At 53.9% G+C, this 15,190-nt stretch overlaps 1 protein-coding gene across 1 annotated transcript in view; it reads right to left on the reverse strand.

Annotated features, from left to right (window-relative positions):
• The window catches only part of TCF7 (transcription factor 7), a 69,232-nt gene that overhangs the window by 1,967 nt on the left and 52,075 nt on the right, over nucleotides 1-15,190 (reverse strand). The window contains exons 5-11 of the mRNA XM_054168432.1: nucleotides 14,039-14,129; nucleotides 10,159-10,245; nucleotides 8,322-8,432; nucleotides 7,943-8,105; nucleotides 7,335-7,442; nucleotides 4,232-4,280; nucleotides 2,150-2,222 (exon numbers count right to left, since the gene is read on the reverse strand). Of these exons, the coding sequence (XP_054024407.1) occupies nucleotides 2,150-2,222; nucleotides 4,232-4,280; nucleotides 7,335-7,442; nucleotides 7,943-8,105; nucleotides 8,322-8,432; nucleotides 10,159-10,245; nucleotides 14,039-14,129 (682 nt within the window). The remainder of the gene's footprint in view (nucleotides 1-2,149; nucleotides 2,223-4,231; nucleotides 4,281-7,334; nucleotides 7,443-7,942; nucleotides 8,106-8,321; nucleotides 8,433-10,158; nucleotides 10,246-14,038; nucleotides 14,130-15,190) is intronic.

Here is a 15,190-nt window from a genome sequence, read left to right on the forward strand (position 1 = left end):
TCGCAGGCTGCAATCCCCAGAGCAAAGAAGCCTGAGGAGAAGTCCTGTCTGCCCCAGATGCCTGAGGAGCAGCCGTAGGATGGAGTTGCAGTTTGAGGTGGCAGAAGTCTCTCCAGCTGATTTAGAGCTCATAGATTTAAAATGCAGAGTGGAAAGGGCAGGTCTGACGCTGCAGACTGCTGCTGCTGAACCAGCTGGTGGCTAGCACACAGCTACAGGGATTTATCCCTCTGCCTATATGAACTGTAGCTCTCTGAAGCAGTTTGCTGGGGTAACAAGCAGAAAGGTGAAAGCTCTAGAGCAGGAACACCCCATTTTAACCAGTTAACCTCTTCTGGAGTGGAAATCCTCCAGTGGGAGCTGCTCTCCACAGGTGACCTGGAGCCCTTGAGTTGCAGCAGCATGTTAGTAATGGGAAGTGCAGAGCAGCTGGGACTGACAGGGGGTGGTGAGGCAGAGGCTGCACACTTAAAGCATGCTAAGGTCTCTGACCACTCCAGCAGCCTGGGTTAATTGGGAAGCAGAGGAGAAGCTGAATTAAGAGAGGTCAAATGAAGGCAGAGTTGGAGGAACACCTTCAGAGCTGCAGCCTTGCCCTGTGCTGTGCTGCCAGCCTGTCAGCCTGCTGGCACCGCTGTGCGAGTCATTTGTGTCCTAAAAATCCCTCCTTGGACATTCAAGGTGAAGCATTAATGAGACATGATGTGAGCTCCTTCATCAGCTGCTCCCTGATAATGTCAACAAGTGTGTAGCAGGTGTGTGGGGAAGCTGGGAGTAGCCCAGCACCCCAAGGTGGCTGCAGGGAGGGGAGCCACAGGGAGCTGAGCTCAGGCTGCCAGCAAGGTCGTTGGCCAAGCACTGTCAGGATACTGCACGGCTCTTCTTCAGGGTTCAGATTTGGGTAGACCAAGTGATTTTAGTCACTTGAAGCTGCAGTAAGCATGTGAAGTGATTCTCAAGCTTCTGCTAGAGTCCTCAGTGCATTGGCATAAACATGTGCTGTGAGTCAGAGAATCATTTGGGTTGGAAGAGACCTTTAAGGTCATCCAGTCCAACTGTTAGCCTGGCACTGCCAGGGCACTTCTAAACCATGGTCCTCAGCACCACATCTTTGTAACTTTGCAACCCCTCCAGGGATGGGGACTCCACCCTGGGCAGCCTGGGCCAGGCCTTGACAACCCTTTTGGGGAATAAATTGTTCCTCATGTGCAACCTAAACATCCCCTGGCACAACTTGAGCCCATTTCCTCTTGTCCTATCACTTGTTCCTTGGCAGAAAAGACCAATCTTAGACCTCTCTCCAGGTTGGAGCCTCTCTGTGCTTCACTGACCAGCTCCAGAAGCTCCCCAGGAGCTTTTCCTGCCTGCAGACCCTCTGAGCCAGGTAGCGCTTGGTTTATGCACTATGCTTTACTATCACTATCACCTGCCCATGCCTATTCCCTAGGAGCTTGAGGCACAGGGCACTTGCAAACTGTCTCACTGCTTGAGGCTGTCCCCCCATGGCAGTACTGCAAAACTTCAGTGTCAAGAAAAGCTGAATCTTGAAATACATGGCCAGGAAAAACAACCCCCTTAACTACTCACTGCTGGCCCTGGGGTGCTGCTTATGCAAGAGGAGATCTCTAACAGGGGAAGAAAGCTCCACATCAGAGGTCTCTACCCTGGAAAGAAGCTTTGAAGACCAAGGAAGTCCATCAGCCAAGGAACTTGTACAGCATTACATCAGCATTGCCCTGGGGAGCTGGGTGAAGAGCCCAGCGTGCAGCCTATCCCCTGCAGCTTGGCCAACAGCTCCTGAGGATGCCCAGATTCGACCCCATAGAATCACAGAACACTTCCAGCTGGGAAAGATCTTTAAGATCATGGAGTCTGACTATTATCTAACACTGCCAAGCCTGGAGCTAAGCCATGGCCCTCAGCAACAAGTCTCTGCATTTTTTAAACACCTCTAGGGACAGGGATTCAACCACCTCCCTGGGGAGCCTGTTAGTGTTTGGGAGTCCTTTCAGTGAAGAAATGTCTTCTAATACCCAGCCTAAACCTCCCATCCCCACCTGGCTCGAGCTGGGATGGCTGCAGGACACAGGGAGCCAAACCCCCTTGCCCAGGAGCACCCCAGGAGCAGCCAGGAGCCGCTGATACACACCTGCACGGGCCGCACCAGTCCGTTTGTTGGTTGAGGCCAAAGCGAGCTCTGCATTTCTTAGGAGAGGCAGGATCTGAACACAGAAGCATGCGTGGGGCAAGGCAGAGGCACAAAGCAGGAGGAGCAGGAGGAAGAAAAGAGGCAACATCATTTTAGCCACTTTAACATATGACTAACAGACTACACGCTGGCTTTGTCTGGCACCACCTCTCCTGGAAAAAAGGGAAGGTTAGCAAACATCAGTGATCACTGCTGGCAGCTGCAGCAGGAGCTCTGGGAAACATGGGCAGTTGTGGGGAAATTCATGGCTCTGTGAACTCCTGAAGTTTGGAAAAGCTGCCAAATCCCGGAGGTGCTGCCTGCCTGCTGTGTCTGCATCCTTACCTGCTCCCTGCCTTCCCGCCAGCGACTAAAGGGGGCTGCGCGCAAGCGGGGGCTGCGCACGGAGAAGAAGAGGAGGAAACATTGCAGAAGCAGGCTGAAAGCAGAGTTAGCACCAAGGATACCCAGGCTTGGGTTGTTCTGCTCTGTCCCTACCATTCCCCTTCCAATCTGAATGGAAGTCTCTTCTCCACAGCCCTTCCCACAGTGCTGCAGCTTTACTGTGCTATTACAGGGCTCCTTGGGCTGAAGCCCTATGTGCTCTTGGGCACATCCTGGGTTTTCTCCAGTGCTGCAAATGGGTTCTGAGCAGCACATTTCTGTGCTGGATTCATGCTTCCTCTTTCAACCACCACCAGTGTCTCCTGATGTGTATGACCAGCAGTTAGTTTTTGATCTACAAGGGGTGATGTAATAATCTTTGTACCACAGACAAGGCACAGCTATAGATATATAAATATAAATACATTCCTCATATAGGCCTGAAAGCTCCCCCTCCCCTCAGTCTCGACATTGAATGAGAGAAACAGTGTTAGTTAAACTGACAAAATTACCAGGACACAGGCATGGAATTGCTTTTGGTGGATGATCCAAAGCAAGTCATCCGGTAGCGATTCCTTCCATCTATCAGCAAATCTGCATTAGAAGAATGCAGGCTGTGGCTGAATGGACATGAAATCCACAGCACTAACCCCAGAGCTGGGCTTCTAACCAACAACTGAACCACGCAGATGCAGCCAGCTGTGCACCTTGGGGTGCCCAGCTCAGGTGGGACAGGTCTTTGTGGGGTGTGCAAAGCCAGGAGAGCAACAAGCTGACCTGGCACCCTCCCCAGGGAGCATTTCTGGGCAGAGGGGGAGAGCTGTGTCCTGCTTAGAAAGCCAACAGCCTCTCAGCTGGCTGACTGCACTTCGTCCTGAGGTGCAATCAGCAGTCATGAACTGGTGGGCTGCATAGGGAGAAAGCTCTTTGTATGCCTACAGGCAATCCCAGAATGGTCATACTGGGAGAGAGGCTGTCTGACTTTGTCTGTGATACCACAGGCAGCAAGGACAGTCCCTTGATGTCCCATGCTGAATGTTTAGTGGTACAGACATTATTTACTACTGACATGGCAGAGCTACTCCAGAAACCAGCACAGGAATAGCCTTGGATGATGGAAATGTGTGTTCCAAGAGCTGAAATCTGTCCAAAGGCTCTTTCCTAGCAGACAAGGTGGTGCAGGGAGGCAGCTGGTGCTGGGCTTCAGTCTGGTTTTGCTTGATCTCTAGGTTACTCTGAACTACACTCTCATGGGTGACCTTCAGTGCTGTTCCTGCCTTTAGTCCCACAGGCAGTATTGGTGCATGTGAGAGGAAATGTCTGGAGTTAGTGGTGTCTGTAGTGGTGTCTGTAGTGCTGCTGGGGACATTCTCTCTGGATGTTTTCAGAAGATTTAGTGATAGTTTCTGTGCAGTTACCCACTTGCCAGAATCAAATCTCTTCAGTTTTCACCCATGCCAGGTTCTAATTCAAACACAGCCACAGAAATGTTCATTTACTCTGGCTTTAAAAGTAAAGAAATGTGTATTTCTGTAGTCCAGCTTTGATGATTAACCCCCCCCAAACATCTGAGAAGAATAACAAAGCCAACAAGGTCAAACATGGTAATTGATGTGCACTACCCCTCTGAGCAGAGAGAATAGGCAGCCAGGCTTTTACCTGAGCTGGAATCTTGCTGTTTCTCCCGTGTCCGTCTCTTCTTTTTGCCCTGGGGAGCCAAGGGAGAGGCCATTAGTCCATGCTGCTGGGAGACCAAGGGTGCTGCACAGGGTTCTGGGGGTGGATGGGGCTGTTGGGGAAGGCTGCTGCTGCTCAGGGGAGTGACCAGGTCCAGCAGAGGCTCCAAATATGCTGAGGGGCCTGGAGCAGCTCTGTGAGGAGCAAAGGCTGAGAGCCCTGGGGCTGAGAGCCTGCAGCAGAGCAGCCCCAGAGGGGACCTGATCAGTGCTCAGCAAGAGCTGAAGGACCTGTGGGGGGCAAGAAGCTGTGGCCAGACCCTGCTCAGTGTTGCCCAGGCACAGGACAAGGGGCCATGGGCACAAACTGGAACCCAGGAGGTGCCACCTGAGCAGGAGGGAAAACTTCTTTGGTGTGAGGGTGCTGAGCCCTGGAGCAGGCTGCCCAGAGAGGCTGTGGAGTCTCCTTCTCTGCAGAGCTTCCAACCCCCCCCGGACACTGTGCTCCTGGGCAGGCTGCTGTGGGTGCCCTGCTGGTTGGGCTGGATGATCCCCAGAAGTCCCTTCCCACTCCACCATGCTGGGATTCTGTGGCTCCCTATTTCCAGAAGGTGCTTATGTTCTGGTGTTTGGTGTTTTATCCTGTGGTGCCTTACACCTGGGCAGAAATGGCTCCAGAAGGTGTTAGCCAGGAGGAGCCTCTCTGGTTTCAGAAAGGAAACACAGTTTCAGGAACTCCACAGACAGTTCCTCCTCCACTCACAGTCTTTGAATAGTCATTGTCTCTACTGCAGTGCTTTCACAGCTCTGGACCCATCTCTCATTCTGTTTTCTGCCCTTACCCACCAGAAAATCCAACTTTGTCCCCAGACTGCCTCTCTGACTCACAACTGCCCCCATCTCCTAGCAAGCTTATTAATGAGGGCACAGCAGTGCAGAGGCATATGTGGCCTGTGTGGAGCTGGTAGCTCATAGGGCTGCCTCTGACCCATGACTTTTTATATGACTTCTTGTGGTTTGAATGAAGGTGGAAAGCTCTGAGCTGTGGTAAGCTCTTCAGTGTGGGAGCAACTGTATTTCCTGCCTGCTCTCTGCATCATGTGTCACAGAAGTGGCCTACATTTACAGAGCCACAGAAAGGTCTGGGCTGGAAGGGACCTCCAAAGGTCATCTAGCCCAACCCCTGGAGAAAAAGAAGTATCTCTTGCAATGACTGCGAGACCTGATGCAGCTGCTTGCTGGTGCTGAGAGAGCCAATGTCCACCTTTGGAGCAATGTCCACCATCTTCTGGAGCAAGGAACCAGCCCTTGCTAAGGTGAAGGATGCTACGGTTTGGGATTTCCATGGAGGACGTGCTTGATCTTGGAGGAGGATGGTGCCTTGCTCTCCAGATGCTGATGCCCTCCAGATATGTGCCTGTATATGCTTCCAGAGCTGACCTTGGAGACACCAGGGCAGCCCCTTTGGTGCTCCAGGGTCAGCTCTGGAGGGCGGCAGTGCCCAGCACTGATTCTGCAAAGCTGCATATGGATGCTGAGCTCCCACTCTGTGCTTGCAAGCAGCCAGGGATATCTGCACTGCTGCTTGGAAACACAGGCTGGGGGCTTCCTGCAACCTCTGCTTTCTCTGCATCCTCTCTGCCCTCTCTCTTTTGGGGGTTGGGATGGTTTGGATCTGTTTAAGGGTGCTTACACCCCTGGCTGAGCTTGGGCTTTCTGGAAGGAGGGCTTGGGTCAGGGTGGGTTGGATGGGTGCTCACTGTGCATCTCCCAGGCAAAAGAAAGTGCCTGTGGGGGTAACAGTGGAGCCCTAGATCAAAGGGCAGAGCCCTGGAGTGGATGGATGGACATCTGAAGACTCAGGTGTGCTTTGCTTCAGGGCTCTAACAAGCTCGTTAGGCATGGAAGATCAAACAGCTGAGAAAGCCACTAGAAAAGACCTGGAGTGTATCTGCTGCTTCTGGAGCACCACTGCACCCCTGCAGCCTCACTCAGCATACTGCTGCTGAAGTCATTCAGCAGCTAAGAGGAAATTATGTGGGGTTGTAGTAAGAGGCTTTCCAAGTGCTGGCCCAACCACCACAAACAGCTTTGTCCCTCCAGCCAGCCCAGAAGCTGCTGCTGCTTCTCCCTGGGGAACCAGAGACCACGGGCACCCTGGCTGTGCTAGTGTGGGCAGCCCCCTCCCAGAAAAGCCCCCATTGCAGATGCAGTCAAAATGGAAGTGCACATTCTCTGCTCAGCTTCAGGGGCCAGTTCAGCATCGATGGCTGCAGCAGCAGCCCTCACACAGCCACACTTGGGGAAGATCGAAGCTGGAGCTTCCCTGCTCTCACCTGGACACAGGGAAAGATCTTCTGGCTCTGGGAACACAGGATCCCAACCCTCATCATGATTCAGGCTTCTCTGCACTAGCTAATTTTTACTGGTGAGAACCACCACAGTTTGCAGCATGGCTGAGCAGCTCTGCTCAGCAGCCACTGACCTGCTTTGGGGGATTGCTTTTTCCTTTCGTTCAGTATGGAAAACTGTTTTTTTTTTCTTCCCCTAACAGCAGCTTTGGCTGGGAACCAGGCTCAGCAAAGAGCAAGCAGAGCCAGCAGTACTGCCATCTATGTTTGCTCAGACTGCACTTGAACACTTTGAATGTGGTCTGCTTGATTTCATCAGAGTCCTCTAATACTGATCAGTAAGGGTGGGATCAGCATCCTCGAGGAAGGTGGAGACTCAGTGACTGCCCTCCTGTGAGCACCACCCATGTGCAACCTGAGCCCATTTCCCTGTACTTCCCAACACCATCCACATTGTTTGAAAGCTCCTTGTCCTTTCTGCTTGTATTTACTTGGACAGTAAGTGAAGGAAAGGTTGTGGAAGCTGGGGAGCTGTAACATTTCTGCTCCAGATGGGCAATGAGCCAAGAGGACGTGCAAACCCCTCTTGAAGTGTGAGTTTCTGCACCTCTCACGCCCTCAGAAGCGGCAGGCAGGGACAGGCAGGTTCTTTGGCCAGCACCAGTTTTCAGCCCACCCCTGGGTCGCTGCCGGCCGTGGCAGAACGAGGGGGTCCCAGCCAGCAGAGCCACTCACATAGTTGTCTCTGGCAGACCAGCCTGGGTAGAGCTGCATGTGGAGCTGCCGTTCCTTGCGAGCCAGTTCGTAGTACTTGGCCTGCTCCTCCCGGGACAGCGCGTGCCACTGCGGGGACAAGGGAGGTGGTGAGGCGTGGCCAGGCTCTCCCCTTCCCCACAGCCCCCCACGGCTGCCCCAAGCTGCGGCACACAGAACCACGGACCCACCTTTGAGCTCATCCAGTCCAACCCCTCACCCAGAGCTCAGTCCCACTGCTGTTGCTAAGCCACTGTCACTGAATCACTCCCTCAGCACCACATCCACACCTCTTCCATACACCTCCAGGGATGGGGACTCCACCACCTCCCTGGGCAGCCTGGGCCAGTGCCTCAGAACCCTTGCTGGGGAGGAATTGTTCCTAGCATCATCTGACTCCATGTGTCTGATCATAGAATCATTACGGTTGGAAAGAACTCTGAGGTCATCAAGTCCAACCATCAGTCCAACACCACCATGCCCACTAAACCACGTCCCAGAGCAGTATTTAAGGGGCTCTGAAAGCAGATTGCCTGTTACATGCAGCCGACAGGGCCGGGGTGACGGCCCTGAGCCCTGCGTGCTCTTACCCTCCTGCCCAGGATCTGGTTGATTGCAGCACTCTCCTTCAGGGTGCACTCGGCGATGACTTTTGCTCGCATTTCTTTCATATACAACATGAAAGCATTCAGAGGCTTCTTGATAGTGGGCTTCTTGGCTTCCTTCTCTCTCTTTGGTTCTGCTTGAGGTTTCCTTGATGGGACCAAGAGAAGAGCCGTCAGCATCCAAGCTGCCCTCCAGCCTGGCTGTCTGGTGGCACCGAGCCTAGCAGAAGCCTTAACATCCAACCCACCCAGTGGGTGGAGGGGCTGAGATCTGCACCTCAGTGTTCATCCACCCTCCCCCTGCCCAGCACAAGCACCGCCAGGGACACGGAGAGGTGCTGCTGCCGCAGCTCCCCCAACTTACATATTCCGCTCATAGTGCTCCAGCTCTTGCTTGCCGGAGTGGGGCACGATGGCAGGGTGCGGGATGCCGGTGGTGTGCACGCCAGAGCCCAGCATCAGAGGGTGAGTGAACCTGCAACAGAGAGGGGCTGAGCCACGCCAGGAGGGCCTGCAGCAGGAGCCAGCCCACCAAGATCAAGGTGCTTTCAACCAGCGGTTTCAGCTACTCAGATCTCTGTTGTTGGAACACCTCATTAGTGCTGCAGAAAGGAACAACCACCTTTGGCTTTGGATGGGAGAGATTAGGACCACCCCACACCTCTCTTTTGACAGAAACAGCTTCAGTCTGGACACGAACCCAGCTGCAACTCTAGGAGGTGCCCCTTGCCTAAGCAAGGCTCTCCATCAACGTGGGATGAGATCACCAGAGTTCTCACTGGCTTTCAGGCTTCATTAGCTTGCTCTCCCCAGTCTCAGAGGGGAAAGCCAGCACAGGCAGCTCTGCCAAGCTTGCCACTTTATGACTGCAGCTTGAGATGGCAGAATTGCCCATGGGAGATGAACTGTTCATTAGATATGCTGGCATGGAAAGAAAAGCTGTTTAATTGAATCCACCAGCACAGGCTGATCCTTATCTGACCAGGTGTACTGCTGCAAAATCCACCCCAAAATCCTGCAAGCAGGAGCTCCTGTGCTAGTCTCCAGGAGGCTGCTGGACCTCTGTGGAGAACCATAAGCTTCTTTCTCATCTTTGAGGCCTGGAAAGGTGGTGTCTCAGGGAGAAAGGAGGGCTGGCAGAGCTCCCTCACCTCTGCTGCTGCATTTAGGGCATGCATGGATGGAAGGCTGCATGGGTGGAGAGCTGCATGGATCAAGGGTTGCATGGATCCAGGGTTGCACGGTGGGAGGTTTTTGCATGGCTAAGGGCTTGCATGGGAAAGGGTTTTCATGTTGGAAACCTCTGCCAAAGGCTCTTCAGGACAACACAAAGCAGAAGCAGAAGCTGATGCATGAGCACACACTGTACAGGCATCCCCATGGCACTGCCATCCTCACTGGAGCCACCAGCTTGTCTGGAGGGACTGGGCTCTGTGGCTTCCATCCACAGCAGATGTATTTTCCTCACTAGGACGTCACTGAGGTCTGGGTTTACTCAGAGAGGACAAATTTAATCCCGAGTGTCCATAAACTTGCAGTGCAAATGATTTTGGGGCTGGGATACGTGGCTCAACCCCCTTGATATTTAAGGCTGGTTGTGCTACAGGGCCAGTTCCTGGTGGGGGGAAGCAGGACAAGGATGCAGCCAGCTCCTGCTGACCCCTTCCCATCTGCAGGGTCTGGCCCCACACTGCCCAGTGATGGGACAGGGGAGGCAAAAGCTGTTCTTACATCTCTGTATGCTGTGCTGTGCTGGTGGGGCGTCAGCAAACCCCTGCCTGCTGCCTGTCCTGCTTTTAAGGCTAAGACCAAGTAGCCCAGACCAGTCTCCTCAGAGTAAAACTCAGTGGGAGTGGTGGCAGGGATGTATTCAGGATTAGGGTTAGCAACCAGGAGCAAAATCCTGAGTGATGGATTTTACCATGCTGTCCCAACACTGAGCTGAAGCCAGGGCTTTCTGGCTTGGATTTGACCTCTGCTGGTTAAAACCCCATCGCTGTGCATCCTCCTGGGATGCTCCATGCTGCCCAGAGCACACTTTGGACCAGACACTGCCTAAGAAGCACCTTTTCTTCCCATGGCCACCCTGGGGAAGGTGTGTGGCCATCCCTGGGTGGCCGTGGTCTGCTGCAAGCTCCTAGCACACAAAGTGCAAGCTGCAAGAGCAGCTGAGCTGCTGGCCTGTCTCAGCTGATACTCACCTGGAGAGAGAAGCCCCAGCAGCCAGCGCTGACGAGTACGGCTGCCTAAATCCACATGACGGGAGCGGATAGACAGACTGGCTCTGCCTGGGAGCGGGAAGAAAGAGGCTATAAAGCATCCACAGCTGCGGGGGGTCCTAAACATCCCCTTTGCTAAGGGGATTCAGCACCAGCGCCCCAGGAGCTCTGCCTGGGGGGATGCTTGGGGGTGTTCCCTGGGCTTACAGGAACTACAGGACTTTATTTGGCCTCTCTACAAAGGTTGGATCCAACTCTGACCCCTGCTTCATTCCCAGTGTTGAGGAACCTTGCTGCTTTATCCTCTTGCAATGCAAAAGGTGTGCTGAAAAATCAGGAGTTGCTACTGCACAGAAGTTGTTGCCTACAAGAGCACAGTCTGACCAAAAGACCCCAAAATCCTGGTCAGAGTCTCTCTGTGTGGCGCACCTGAGGCTGCACAGTTGCAGGGTGCACCAGGAGGACGCCCAAGCATGGGAACCTCCCAAGGTCTGGTCAGAGAGCACCTGCTCTCTCCTTCTGCCTGCTTCAGAGATGCTCTGATTGTCCCAGCACATCCTTTTAAGGATGTCTGTCATTGTTCAATAAGCCAAGGCTTATTGGAAGCTGTTTCACACTGGGGATTGGGTATGTACCAGACCTGGAGCTGGAAATTGGGTTTTGAGAGAGTAAAATAATGATGCAGAAAGTTCTTGTCCCCAGGAAGGGGAACTCCCATTTTCATAGGGAGAGAGTTCCAAAGCACCTTGGCTTGCTCTGCACACCCACCAAAAGATGCTTCCCACCTAAAATATCTTGACACAGAGATGTGGTGCTGAGAGATAGGGTTCAGCATCAGCCTTGGTAGAGCTAGGGAATGCTCAGGGTTTTTCAGCCAAAATGATTCTGTGATTCTAAAACTGCTGGTGAAAAGCCAGAGATGCCTGAGGAGGACATGGCAGGATGCTTAGCCCCACACTGCTGCTCACACTGCTCCAGCCAGGCTGCACAGAGCCGTGGCCAAGCCCAGCACCAGCTATTTGCAGCCCTAATAAGTAAAAAGATGAGCCCATTATCAGTGAGTGCGCAGGATGAGGATCCATCCTGGATGCCAGGGATTTTTCAGGGCTAAAGACAGTTTCTGCCCTGAAGAGGAATAACAAGTCAGGCCCTTGAGCTGTGCCGGGGGCAGAAGCAGGCTTCTCTTGTTGCTGAGTCTCATGTTGATGGAACTGTGCAGGATCTGCCAGGAGGAAAAGCAGCCCAGGCAGCAGGGCTCTGTTTACACCCTGCCAGGCAGCAGCCCTCTCCCACCTCTCAGATGTTGGTGGCTATAAACACACCAGCAAACAGCCAAGTGCTGCTTCGCACCGGGGAATCCAAACAGCCTTTGAAGCTGAAGGAGGCTGCCCCAGGCCTGAGCAAACACTTGGAGCTAATCCAGGAGTGACACCAGTTACTGGGGATAGTGGGAGAGAGATAGAGCTGGGCACTCACAGCTCCCTCCAGGGAGATGCTGGTGTGCCCATCAGTGCAGCTGCACCATCACAGCAACTGCACAATCGATGCCTGATGCTGGGAACTGCAGCCCCTATCACCTGGTGATGGGAGGGCACTTGGCAAGAGGTGGATGGGCAGGCAGGGGCTGCCGTGGCACTGCCACTGCTCAGGTGAGGGGCACGGATCGCAGGCTGCCAGCTGCTGGCTGCTGCCAGACTCCTGTGAGCAAACCTCACTCGACTGGACTCTTGCAGGCTTTCATCCAGCTGTCGTCCCAGCTAATTACAGAGGGTGACTGCAGCTCCTCCTCCCGAAATGCTCGGCGAGAACAAAGCCTCTTTTCTGCCCAGCTCCTGCAGGAAAAGCTGCTTCCTGCATCGGCTGCCCTGGCTCCCTGCCATCTACACAAGCATGGCCAGCATGACCACCCCCAGCACGTGCCCGCTGTGCCCTGCGCTGGGGCCAGCGCTGCCACGAACCTGCTGAGTCTTGGTGCCTCTGCACCCACTTGCACCGACGTGCTGAGCCTTGGCTGAGGACTGAGCATTTTGGAAGTGGTTTTGGGGCTTCTTCCATACATTTTGGGCAGGATGTGCAAAGGCTGTGCTATAGACAGGCCCTTTGAGGTGCTCCTCTCTGCTCTCCTGTATCTGCTCTGAGTCACTAAGGAAAGTGTCTGATGAGGCTGCTTGAGGATGCCAAAGCTGCCAGATGCTGCAGCAGCTCTCAGGGCAAACTTCTTCAGCCGCCAGCCACCGGCAAACTTTCTACACAAACTGGATTTCTTTCCCTCCACACATTCAGGGCTGTCCTTAGCAGCATCCCACCCCAAAAAGGGGACCTTGCCCTTGGCAAGCAGGCTCCTTTCTCACCCCCAACCATGGCTGTTGTGTTACAGCACAGCCACCCCACTACTTGTTTTTCCTGAGGATGAATCATGTCAATGTGGAGTTAAATCATCAGCCAAGAGTAGCAGATTTAGCACAGAAGGCAAAACGTAATCTCTTTGAAGCCAGACTGTATCAAAGGCTTCAGCCTCTGCTTCCTGGTGGTTAAATATCATAAACACAACAAAAGGGAAGGTGAATATTTTACTTTTAATATGCTTGGCCTCTCCTGCTTTACAACACATTCTTGTACCTGGAGGTCTCCACTGGGCTCTGCTGGGGTTTGATCAGCTGGGACCACAGGGGACCTGGCTTCTTGCTTCCATGACTGCCCTCACTGCTCTCTCCCCCAACCCCAGTCACCACAACCTGCAGCCACTGGCCTCCCTGTGAGCCTCTGCAAGGTCCCTGCCTCACCAACCAAGATTAAAAATTAACCCAGGGAGTGGCAATGCCCACAGGGCACTGCCTGCTAGACCTGCTCCCTCCCTGTGTCTAGTGGGAGGTGTCACAGCCACAGCCAGGCTGCAGGTACTGGGATCCTTCAGCATGGGCAGGTCTCTGCTAGGATGGATTTTTACCCTGCCTCGGACCCCAAGAAGCACCATGGCCCCATGGATGGAGCATATCATCAGGTTATGCCACGCTGGTGGCACACTCAGGGAAACCCCTTTGTGCTGAACCCCAGGAGAGGGCCATAGGAAGCTCTCCCTGGGTTTCCTAACCCACACAGGAAGCTGGATACAGGGCAGGAGATGGTTTTGAAGCAGGCAGCTTGTAACCCTGCTCCAGGGGTGTCCTGGCTGGGGCAAAGCCTTCAGCCTCTCACAGAATCACAGAATGACAGTGGTTGGAAGGGACCTCTGCAGATCACCCGGTCCAATCACCCTGCTTTAGCAGGGTCACCCAGAGCAGGTTGCACAGGATGGTGTCCAGGTGCATTTTGAATGACTCCAGAGATAGAGACTCCACCACCTCCCTGGGCAGCCTGCTCCAGTGCTCCACCACCCTTGAATTACAGAAGTTTCTCTTCATGTTCGGATGGAACTTTCTGTGTTCAGTGTTGTGCTCATTAACTCTTGTCCTGTCACTGGGCACCACTGAATAAAGCCTGGCCCCATCCTTGGAGTATTTATAAGCATTGATGAGCTCCCCTCTCAGTCTTCTCCTCTCCAGTCCTGAAAGCCCCAAGTCTCTCAGCCCTTCCCCTTAAGACAGATGTTCCTGTGCCCTCATCATCTTCATAGCCCTTTACTGTACCCTGTCAAGCAGTTCACTGTCTCCTGGAACTGGGGAGCCAGTTCAAGAAGGGGCAGGATCTCTCCCCAGATCTGCTCCCCATCTCTAGAGCAGACCTAATGCCCCCTCCCCATGACACAGCAGCAGGAGGGATGAAGCCGGGGTGAAAGCACCATGGGGTAAAGGAGGACTGCAGGTGGCAAGGTCAGGGAAGCACCCTGCAGGGAGCACCAGGGGAGCCTCCCCTCCACACTCACCATCCCATCGGTGGCGTGATCTGCCCGACTCCGGCCGGAGGCAGCGGGTAGAATCCCGGGATGTCTGAGGTCTGGGAAGGGCGGTGCACTCCTAGGAGGAGGGAGATGAATTAGACACAGCTCTGCACTCCCTGGCTGACCCAGCCCTCTCCTGACCCCCAGGGTGCTCTCTCTACAGGCACTTGTGGGCAGGGGGAAGGCTGTAAGCTGGTTGCCTGTGAGTGCAGGGTGTTCCAGCTGCCCCTTGTGCTGCTGTGGCTCTCTGTGGGCAGGGGGTGGGCTGTCCGCACTGCTGCAGAGCCACAGCCACCTGTGTAATGGGTGCGAAGGCAGCTCTCCTGCACAGTCATCATCCCTGCTCTGTGCCACACAGCACTTGCTTTGGTAAGGATCTGATGGACTCTGGACATCCCTCTGCCCTTCCCAGAGTGCCTGCTCAGGTGCACAACTGATGGCCAAAGCCATTCCTGCACCCCCTTTGCATCAGCCATCCTTGGGACCCCCCATGAGCAGCCAGCAGGGATGCTCCAGCAGGCATCACTTCCATCTTGATGGTAAACAACCTGACTCCCCACTCAAAGCAACTGTTTTGTGGGTTCTGTGGGTGCCAAGGAATGATGGAGGTGGGTATGGTGCCAGCTGGGAATTCACCCTTTGCAGGGGAATCCCTGTGTGATCTTCAAAGAGGCTGGCATGGGCGGCATGGCCAGGGGAGACAGCCACAGCATTCATCCCTTCCTATCTGGGCTTGGAAACAGCCTGTGGAGCCTGGGGCTGTGGGTGAGACTCAGGCAGCCATGGTGCTGCTGGAAAAAGCAGCCTCCAGCTGACCCCAGCACTGGAAAACTGGAGACCTGGAGGGGAGCTGGGGGCCGAGATCTGCTGCAGCATCATCTGATGTTGACTGCTGATCAGCCTCAGACAAAAACTGATGTACAGAGCTTGTCCAGCAGCTGTCCTGGGCAATAAATACATTGAAGAAATCAGTGATGAGTTGCAGGCAACCTCAGAAGTCTGAGTTATTCTCCCAGGTGATAAATTATTAATTAGGAATAACACCAACAGATGCCAAGCATCTTATTAGGAATTCCCTGAGCGAACAGAGCTGAACTGAAAGGAACAAATCACCTGGTGTGGGCTTCACCTGCAGCT

This window comes from Dryobates pubescens, chromosome 16, assembly GCF_014839835.1.
Source record: "Dryobates pubescens isolate bDryPub1 chromosome 16, bDryPub1.pri, whole genome shotgun sequence".
NCBI classification, from domain to species: Eukaryota; Metazoa; Chordata; class Aves; order Piciformes; family Picidae; genus Dryobates; species Dryobates pubescens.